The sequence below is a fragment of the Micropterus dolomieu genome, linkage group LG05 (assembly GCF_021292245.1).
Source record: "Micropterus dolomieu isolate WLL.071019.BEF.003 ecotype Adirondacks linkage group LG05, ASM2129224v1, whole genome shotgun sequence".
Lineage (NCBI taxonomy): Eukaryota > Metazoa > Chordata > Actinopteri > Centrarchiformes > Centrarchidae > Micropterus > Micropterus dolomieu.
In genome coordinates this window covers 2,254,143-2,264,478 of record NC_060154.1, presented here as the reverse complement: position 1 = coordinate 2,264,478, position 10,336 = coordinate 2,254,143, and the positions used below count along the sequence as shown (strand labels likewise).

The following is a 10,336-nucleotide window of genomic DNA, read 5'->3' as shown; positions in this document are numbered from 1 at the left end:
TCTGTCGATTTTTCATCACAGCTTGCGATACCTAAATGTGTCGGCCAATAAGCTGGAGAACCTCCCTGCAGCCAGCCTATCAGATGACAGCTCCAGCCGCCTGGAGGAGCTCTATGTGACCAATAACAGCCTGTCCGACAAGTGTGTCCCTCTGCTAACTGGACACGGCAACCTCAGGGTGCTTCACATCGCCTACAACCAGCTACAGACCTTCACTGCCAGGTAAGTTTGCAAATGAGTTAATCAATGTAAGACAGTTACATTAAAGTGGCAAATGTATACCATGTGCTGCACTGAAGGACAGGTTTAAATAAGAAACAGAAAGCTCACACATGGACACACTTTTGCTCTCAGAAGTGTTTCAGTAGAGTTAGTAAAGTGTATTTGGTGAGGTTTAGGTTCCCAAAAGACACTGAGGTTGAGATCTGAATCTACCTTGCTGTTTTGGGTTGCAGAACATCACCCATTGTTATGCACCTAATTGTAGGCTTGTAGGCCCACGCAAGCTTACATTTAAGCTCACATTCCTTTGCTTTTATGAGCTGTCCTAATCTTAGAAACATGGTACATTAAACGTTATCACGCAGACTGAAATAACAGCCTTGCTTTGGAATCAGGTTAAGGTCACAAGAGAGATGAGTTTGATAAATGTGGTTTCCTGAAATAAAGTTTGCAGTGCCAGCGCTCTTGATAAAGATATAAGCATACCTCCACCTCTTGCAGTAAACTGGCACGACTGGAGCAGCTGGAGGAGCTGGACCTGAGCGGAAACAGACTGCGGGCTGTACCCACCACCATCCTCAGCTGTCAGCGTATGCACACCCTTTCCGCTCACTCCAACTGCATCAACGCCTTCCCGGAGGTTCTCCAGCTCCCTGAGATCAAGGTTAGTCTGGTAAACGCAGGTATTTCAGGCAACGTTTCCTTCCAGTCATTTAGCTATGATGAAAATGTAAATGCATATAAATTTCTTTCTTCTAGGCACACATCCACACAAAACATCCCCACACACTGTTGTCCAGCAGATCAGTATTAGCTGTTGTCCGAGTCAGGTGCCTTGTGGAATTAGTTTGGGAAATGAAGGATGAAAATCAGCATCCTTCTACTCTGATGACAAAAACCGTACTTCTTCTGTCACTTTTTTCTCTCTCTGTCTGTCTGTCTGTCTGTCTGTCTGTCTGTCTGTCTACCTCAGTGTTTATCTTTTTTGGGTTGGGCGAGATCAGGAAATCCTTTCTAATCTGCTCATAACTCCCTAATGTCTGCCTTTCTCTAAACCCAAAAGACGACACTGTACTCCTATTTGTGCATGTGTGTCTGCGATATAAGGGTGGGAAAAATAATGAATTTATAGATGCATCATGATTCACCCATGACTGAGCCTGTTTTGATGCACAAAACTCTTCAGTCAGAATTTTGGAATGCCTCTTCATGAATACTTTTTCTGATATGAAGCCCATTACAAAACATTAGCCAAACATTTAATATCAACTGGTAACATCTGCGTCATGTGTAGCATTAAGACATCACATGCAGGTCAGTTCATGGAAAAGGAGCGTGTTGTTAACAGACCTGCTCCCTGCAAAGTTTGGACACATTATAGTTCATCTCACAGCAGACATCATGTAATCATTCAGACTTCATTGTCACTGAAGGAAAAAGTAAAGCTGTTAATATGTATAATAACATTAATGATGTCTCTGTTCTCTTCAAATGTCCCAGTACGTCATGACAGTGAGCCAGTATGCACAATAGACCTTTTTCACAGCAGACATTTTGAATTATCATAGCAAGAAAAGTGCAGGTTGAACTGACATTAACGCTGTATCTGTTCCATTTAGTGTGAGCCATCATGTAAAATATCAAAACCTGGAGTTGGCTCACCTAAATGAAATGCAACCACAGAGTTTCCCATACGTTCATTTATTTGTGGTGGCCCGCCAGAATTGATTTTCGTTTATTTATTTATTTTTTACTTACTTTGATTGCAGAGCGCCGTAGTGCATTCTCTCGCTTGTCCCTCTCTCTCTCACGCTCACCCGTCCCTCGCTCTGTCTCCCTCTCCCTCATGAACACAACTGCACATGCCTGTTCAATACCAGCTTTAAAAAAATTATTAGCAAGCATGTTAGCAGCCTAGCTAATAAGGAGAGCTAAGTTAATGTTAGAATACAGCTGGGTTTTCGAGGCTAGCACGCTGTAAATAGCTGGTAGTCGATATCGACTGCACGCGCCCCCATAATATCCAAGTATGTGTCTTGTAACACAAAATAAATAACGTGAAATCATGTTTTCAACTAGCATTGGAAGAAAAACAACTCGCTTTTGTTGATAACAACCTGAACCTTTGAGAAAGGGCAAAACAAATCATCATGTCTGATTGGCTTCTGGGTCTTTGCTGAAACTGCAAAATCTACTCTAAATGATACATTTGTGGAAAGTAAATTTATCTGAATTTTATATGGATTATCATTGATTATGCTTGATTGTGACTGTGGTCATGCAGTTAAAAAAAAGTATGGAAATCAAAAAGAGATAAATCAAGATCCACCTAGAATCGTCTTGTCATCGAATCAAAATCAAATTGAAGAGCAAGGTGAGAGATTTTCTCCTGTGAACTGACCCTTTGTCTGTCACTTTGTTTGTTCTGCTTCCTCAGTGTGTCGACTTGAGCTGCAACGAGCTGACAGAGGTGACTCTGCCAGAGACGCTTCCTCAGAAACTTCAGGAGCTGGACCTCACAGGCAATCCTCGTCTCAACCTGGACCACAAGAGCCTGGAGCTCCTCAAGTATGAACCTGAAAGATACTGCTGCAGTTCTAATGCAGTGAAAATATATTTGACTCATGAACCCAACTGGCTGACCCAAATTTTTTTATGTTCTTACTTTTCTCTGCAGTAATATCAGATGTTTCAGGGTGGATCCATCACCTTCAGCTCCATCTGTAAGCGAGAGCCACGGGGCCCCTGCAGTCTGGAGCCACAGCTACACAGAGGCCTCCGGAGTCAAAAACAAGTCAGTCCTCCCCCATCTCTTTCTCTTTCTAACCATCTGCTAGTACTTTTCCAAACCACAGGTACAATCTGCTTTCAGATTATATGCCCTAAAATATAACAATGATAGTAATGAAATCAAAAATGTTCATTAAACGCATAAAAAACATCATAAAAGGAACATAAAACTGATAAAAATGCCAATTCATACAAATGTTTTGTTCAAAAGCCCTGACTCAGCTGACCTGACTCCTTGGTGTTGCAAAAAGCAATGAAAGTTTATAGCCTGGACAGCAAAGCTTCAAAAGCCTTTGGTCAGCAGATCTGTGTCAATAAAATGATTTCGTTTTTTTTACCGTAGTCATTAAAATTTAATTAACAATATCTTACATTTTTAGAATGCAATGACAGTCACTGCAGTTCAAACAGGAATACAGTCGTGTTGTTGGTCAGGATTCTTGCTGGTGCATTCTGGACCAATTGCAGACGTTCAGTTGTCGAACTGCCACCACAGTGAAACAGGACTGCAACGTAATCCGTGCGGGAATTTGTGCCCCGTCAAAGTACGTCCACTAAAGTGCTTGTGTTTGCCACTGACGGGCTTAGATTGTTATATAAAGTGTCTGACAACATTGTGGAAAATATCCCTACAGAGAAAGACTTTTTCTAAACAGTAAGATCCTTTTTGTTTATCCAGAAACAGTCATTCTCTTCAAAGCCACCAGACTCCTTTGACAAAAACAGCAATTTCACCTTGCAGAACACAGGAGTTGCTGGTCTACCGGTGCCTCGGTCAGTTAGTGTGTTTTTGTTATTGTGTGAATTTGGTGGTTCAAAACAACAAAGTCACACAATAACAGAAACTAACCAATCCAGACCAACAAGGTAAAATAAAAATTTTTGTCAAGGGAGTCTGGTGGGTTTTGACCAGAGTAATATAGCGACTGCATCTGGTTAAACAAAAAGGATCTAACTCTTTAAAAAGTCTCTGTAGGGATTCTTTCCACAATGTTATCAGACACTTAGTAGACGTACTTTGAAGGGGCCAAATTGTATTTGCAAGGATTACGTTGCAGCCCTGTTTCTCGCTCAATACTGGACCAATTTTAGATTTAGATGAAGGCAGGGATGATTTGCTCGGCTATATTTCTTGGCAGAATTGTCCACATATATAACTTGGTGATCTTCTTGTTGTTGTTCTCAGGCTCTGTGTGGCTGCTCTGGCCCTGGACAGCTTCTGTGGGATTCGTGAAGCTCTGTATGGAGTATTTGACGGAGACAGGAACGTCGAGGTGCCTTACCTGCTGCAGTGCACCATGGGAGACGTGCTGGCAGAGGAGCTTCACAGGGGCCCGAGACAGGAAGATTACATGACCAACACTTTCCTCACCATGCAAAGGTAAAGACACTTAATGTGATTTCTTGAACAACACTCAGAACAATACCACAGCTCATCACAGTGACTGTAATCACACACACACTCTTGAACTAATTGTTTCTGTGATGCAGGAAACTGGGCACAGCAGGCCAGAGGATGGGCGGCTCAGCAGCTTTATGTCACATCAGACACGACCCAGTGGCTCCTGGTGAGCACGGCGGCTGCTTCACCCTGAAGGCCGCGAATGTCGGCAGGTGCCAGGCAGTTTTATGCCGCGACGGCAAAGCTATGCAACTCTCCACCACACACACTGTCAAAGAGGAGCCAGAGTATCAGAGGGTCCGGCAGCATAACGCCATCATCACCGAGGTAAAGACAAACTGTGTCCACTCACGTTTCATGTTTCATCTAATTGCGTTTTTTCTGCCAGATATTGTGATTACGATTCGATTTGTGTTATTTTTATTTTTTTTTATTGAAGTTCTGCTAAAGTTCAATATTCACTGCCAGTCTATTTTTGACTGAAGCCACGTCAAGCAGCAGAGAGCAGATGAACCAGGCAGGAAGACACAAAACGGCATAGAGAATCCGGTCGATTTTCAAAATAAAACACCCTTTGCAGATTCCCCATCTTTCATCAACAATAAACACAGTTAAAACAGACAGGACCATAACAGGAGGCACTTGTGATTGGTTGGCAAGTCTGTCACACAAGGATGAGAACAAAATAAATCTGTAACTGCATGACTGTTTAAAACCGGTCAGATGCGCTGTAGGGATGGACAATAAAACAATAACAATAATTATCGCGATATAATTTTTTTTCAATAACAGTATAACAAATGTTTAATAAAAATTCAATAAATGTTTGATTTGATTCACTTGAATCGCACACAAATTAGGTCTGAAAAAGGAAAGAAAAAAAGCTTTTGCTTATTTTACTCGTGCATATTTGTGGAAAAAGATTTTATCATAATTGTTTTGAATGTTCTCCCTCAGATTTGTGAAGTGATCCACTGTTTGTTTGTCATGTTCTGACCATAAAGATTTATCTGTGGTTTAAACCACAGTTAACCATCAGGTTTCTTCAACTTTCACTGAGGAGCAAAAATCAGCCTTTAAACTCAAAAGTAATAAAGATTTCATACTTATCATAATAATTATCGATATCGAAAGATAGAAAACTTTATATCGTGATTACATTTTTGGCCATATCGTCCAGCCCTAATGTGCTGTATTATTAACCTACATTATAATCGCTGTCTTCACGATTCGCATTCTTTCAAATCGCAATTTCAATTTGAAAACGATTAATCGTTCGGCCCTGGTTGTAAAAGAGTTTGTGATTGACAGCAAGAAAGTTTTGATTATAGATTAATTCTTATTTATTAAGCAAAAATCTCAAACGTTTGTGGTTCTTTTCTCTTTTATATCATTGTAAATTGAATATCTTTAGGTTTTGGTTGGGCAAAACTGTCATTTTGAAGACTTTACCTTGGTCTCTGAGAAACTGCTATGAGAATTTCTTTAAATGTTGTTTTAACATTTATAGATCGAACAATTAGTCAGTTAATGAATTTTTAATAAATACATTAGATATAGATAAGATTACTAAAAACACTAGGGCTTAAACTATTGATTATTTTCAGTATTTCCAGACATTTTATAGACTAAACAATTAATCGATAGCAACCTTTAGTCGTTTCAGCATTGATGAAGTGATAACAAACATTACCGGTTCTTACAGCCTGAATGTGTACCTTTGTCTGAAAAACATTACTTAACTGCTCTTTATCCTACTCTTCTGCAGGATAACAAAGTCAGTGGTGTAACTGACACCACCAGAATTATGGGTTACTCCTTCCTGTGCCCGTCTGTGACCCCCAGACCCCACGTCTCCACAGTGACCCTCACCCCGCAGGACGAGTTCTTTCTCCTGGGCAGCCGTGGCTTGTGGGACATGTTGTCTCCCTGCGAGGCGGTGGAGGCGGTCAGGAATGTACCGGATGCTCTGGCTGCTGCTAAGAAGCTGGTGACTCTGGCTCAGAGTTACGGCTGCTCTGACAGCCTCAGTGCCGTTGTCGTCCAGCTCAGTATCACAGAAGACTGCTGCTGTTTCTGCGAGCCGCCACCTCCACCCCCCAGCCCCGGCCTGGGCGCACACACCAGCACACACCCCTACTCAGCAAGTGGTGACGGCGGCATACCTCTGCCACCGGCCTCCTCAGGAACAGTGAGCGAGCTGAGCAGCGAGTTCAGCACATCTGAGATGAGCAGCGAAGTGGGATCCACGGCGTCCTCAGAGGAGCCGCCACCTCAGACCGAGCCCCTGACGTCCCACCTGAACCTGCCTGGGCGGGCCGGCGTGCGGAGACCCGCCTGTAGAGGTGGGAGCTTCCGGAGGCAGTTCTCCGGAGCTCTGTCCGACAACGGGGTCGACAGCGAGGACGAGGAGCCCATCGCCGGCGTCTTCTCCAACGGCAGCCGCGTAGAGGTGGAGGCTGACGTCCACTGTCTGCACCGTCATGACTGCCCAGCACCCCAAACACACGCTCACGCTAAACCAAGCACAAACATCCCTCCCGCCGTCGCCTCGCATCATGAGCCTTCACCTGTTCCCTTCTCCTCCCCGTCTCCTTCCCCCGTCCCTCCCTCCTCTCCCTGTCTCAACGGGGAGCCTCTGTCCGGGACTCTCGGCCGCAGGGCTCGAGCTAACGGCTCCGTGGCCTGCCAAGGAAGGAACCAGGACCTCATAGAGGAGGCGGCCGACGCTCCGGTCAGGAAGCAGGGGGGCTACTTCAACGCTCCTGCCCAGCCGGACCCCGACGACCAGCTCATCATCCCACCAGAGCTAGAGGAGGAAGTCCGGCAGATCATCCAGCAGCAGCAGCAGCAGCAGCAGCAGCAGGAGCAAATTCAAGCACACAACCAGCAAGCACACAGCTACCAGAAACCTGCAGACTATTTCGTCACACCCCTCTAACTTCTGCTCCCACCTCCACAACAGATGGTGTCAACTTCTCATCCAGGATTTCAGTTTCAGGGATACAGACCTGTGGAACCAGGACTGTTGGTCTTGATGCTCTGCACTGCATTAAGTTGTACCGCTCCCTCCAAAAACCTAAGTATTCTGAACATGCTTATGGACCAGAAAGACTGTTATAGTTATGGTTTTTGTTATCTACTTTATTTTCTACTGTTAACTCTATGCCCCTTGAAACGCAATGCAATTTTTTATAACACTTAAAGTTGAATAAATCTTCACATGTAATTGATTTTTACCATATCTTTAATTTGAAGAAGCACTTTGAGTGCTTTTTATTAGACTTTTGAGATGAATGCTATGTTAAATGGTACTTTGAGATATGGACTATGTTCTGTTTTTGTGTTGTAGCAGACATTTCCCCCGTGTGTCGTGGCTCATGGCCTTACATTTGTCGGAGTTAGTAAAACTGTTAAACTAACTCCTAGGAGTTTGACACTTTAAAGTGACTTAGTCACTGAAGCGTACTAATATTCTCTGAGAGAAAAGATTATTTCCAAAAGGCTGATATTCCAGGTTTGTGTTTTGGGGGGTTGCAGATTTCAGAGTGGTGCTGCAGTGTTGAGTTAATGCTGAACAGAGGGGAGGGGGGGGAGTCCTACCAGCTCAATGAATGTTTTCAGAACAGTTCTTGACAATGGCAACTCGCACAAGAGAGCTACTTTTGCTAAATAATAAATGAAAGTTTTCAGATAACAGTGTGTTGACTTTGACTTCTTGTGGTGGATACTTACACTTAACGGGCACTTTGTCCAGCCGTCTGAACATTTTGTTTGTCCAGTTCTTTTAAAGGTTTTGTTCACAGTTCACAGAAAATGACATGCAGATACTTTTATGTAAGAAGAATTAGAGATATTTGCTCCTGAAACTTCTGTGCGGTGGAATTTTGTTTGTAGTAACATTAAAACAAATATATTTGCTTTTGCAGGATTATCTGTGTAAAAGAAGCCAGCGAGGCTGTGCAGTGAGTAAACCTCAATCCCCGACACCTTAAACGCACTGTAAAGTGCCCCTCAGGACCGTGCAGTACGTACTGTGGGGCAGCCGGTTACACATGCACCCGGCTGACGTTTTCTCATCTTTATCATTTTTTTTTTACTGCTTTTAATACAAAAATCTAAATTGTATTCTAGTTCAGAGGACAGAACATTTATTTACAGCAACTATAATCATTTAAGAAAAAAAGCAACTTCTGATTCCAGCCAAATGTTAGTATTTACTGCTTCTCTCTATTTTATGTCATTGTAAATTGAATCTTTTGGAGAATTTGGACTTTGTCGGACAAAAGAAGCTATTTGGTGACGTCATATTGGGATTTAGGAAATTACCTCAAGCATTTATTTATTTATTTTTACTTCTGTGACATTTTAGCAATTAGGAAAAACAGATTAATCAAGGCTGAAAATAATTAATTTTTATATTCCATTTCTACGAATTTATCAATATTAATCTCAATTTATGGTTGATTATATAAAAGTATTGAAAAATGCTAATCACTTCTTAAAGTTGATGCCTTCAAATAGCTTTTTGTGTCCAACCAACCATTTAAACCCCCAAACTGTCAATTTACCATCACACACAACAAAGAAAAGCACAGAATCATCATAACTGAGAAGCTGAAACAAGAGACTGTTTGGTGTTTTTGGTCGAAAAAGTACTTAAACCATTAATGGATTATAAAAACGTGTCTCCATTAAGGTTCTGTCTATTGACTAATCATTTCAGCTCTAGATTAAATGATGAAAACACTTGTTTGCAAATAACTGCAGCTTTATTCCACGCACATAAATGTCAACACTCGTCACCTAAAACTGGGGGAGCTGACCCATTTAAAGATCTTAAAAAACAAAATGTACAAGATTAAGAACTGCACAACAACAAGGCACAAGAACTTATATTTCTCGAAGCGAATGTCACATCTTGTTTGTCCTGCTGTGATACAGTGGCTGCATTGTGTTTTCTCTGAAATGGTAAAATTAGAACTTTGGTAATTACCTCACTCTAGAGAATTTCTTTTGTTAGTAATCTAGTCTTGACTGAGCAGTTACATCACTGCTGTGTCCTTTGTGTATGTGTGGCCCATTGTGTGACAGCAGAGAGGGGACATAACAGCCGTGATGTCATGGCTGGCAGGAAGCCTCTGGAGAGGACAGCCAGCGATCAAAACAGCAGGACACAGCAGGGGATGTGCTGAGATCTGGTGACCCCTGTAGGCTGTTGAGTTTATCACACGTGTAATCATAAACAGAACAGTCTTGAACAGGATCACATTTATGGAGGTTTAATTTGAGCGGATACATTCTTGCACAGTTTGAGTGTCAAAAAATTCCATTATAAAGTCAGACTTTGATACAAAAACACATTATTATAATAGCATACACGTTAAAAACATTTATATAAATCCCAGAGTCTAATATAACATGCAAACAGTTCACTTAAAAATTAAACTCCGATCCTCCCAGATTGGACCTGTATCACAAAACAAGTTAAACTTAAGTCTGGCTCTCTTCAGGCAGCCTGGCTTCACTGATGACCCTGGATAACTAAACCTGGAGGTCCAGTCAGGAGCACCTTCACAGAAAAACATGCAACATCCTCAGAACCATTGAGTACAGTATTTAATGTGACACAAGTTGAAACTGATAACCTGCTGCAGCAAAATCTGCTGTTGATCCAGGCCTGATAAACAATGACAGTGAGTATACTTATATATATATATATATATATATATATATATAAATACACACACACACACACACACACACACACACACACACACACACACACACACACACACTATTTTCAGTTATCATCTCATCGAGTCTAAAAAGCTTAAACACTCAACCTCAAGTCATCCTGAGCTGCAGTGATGGAATAAGAGTATAAAAGTGTTGACACGGTAAGAAATGAAAAAAAAAAAA

General features: G+C 42.0%; 1 protein-coding gene across 1 annotated transcript in view; it reads left to right on the top strand.

Moving 5' to 3' along the window:
- Nucleotides 1-8,111, top strand: part of LOC123971128 (PH domain leucine-rich repeat protein phosphatase 1-like) — an 18,625-nt gene extending 10,514 nt beyond the window's left edge. Inside the window, 7 exon segments of the mRNA XM_046049765.1 lie at nucleotides 1-222; nucleotides 724-886; nucleotides 2,660-2,790; nucleotides 2,900-3,016; nucleotides 4,199-4,393; nucleotides 4,504-4,741; nucleotides 6,183-8,111. Coding sequence (XP_045905721.1) covers nucleotides 1-222; nucleotides 724-886; nucleotides 2,660-2,790; nucleotides 2,900-3,016; nucleotides 4,199-4,393; nucleotides 4,504-4,741; nucleotides 6,183-7,355 — 2,239 coding nt within the window. The 3' untranslated portion in view covers nucleotides 7,356-8,111.
- The last annotated feature ends 2,225 nt before the right edge of the window (nucleotides 8,112-10,336 follow it).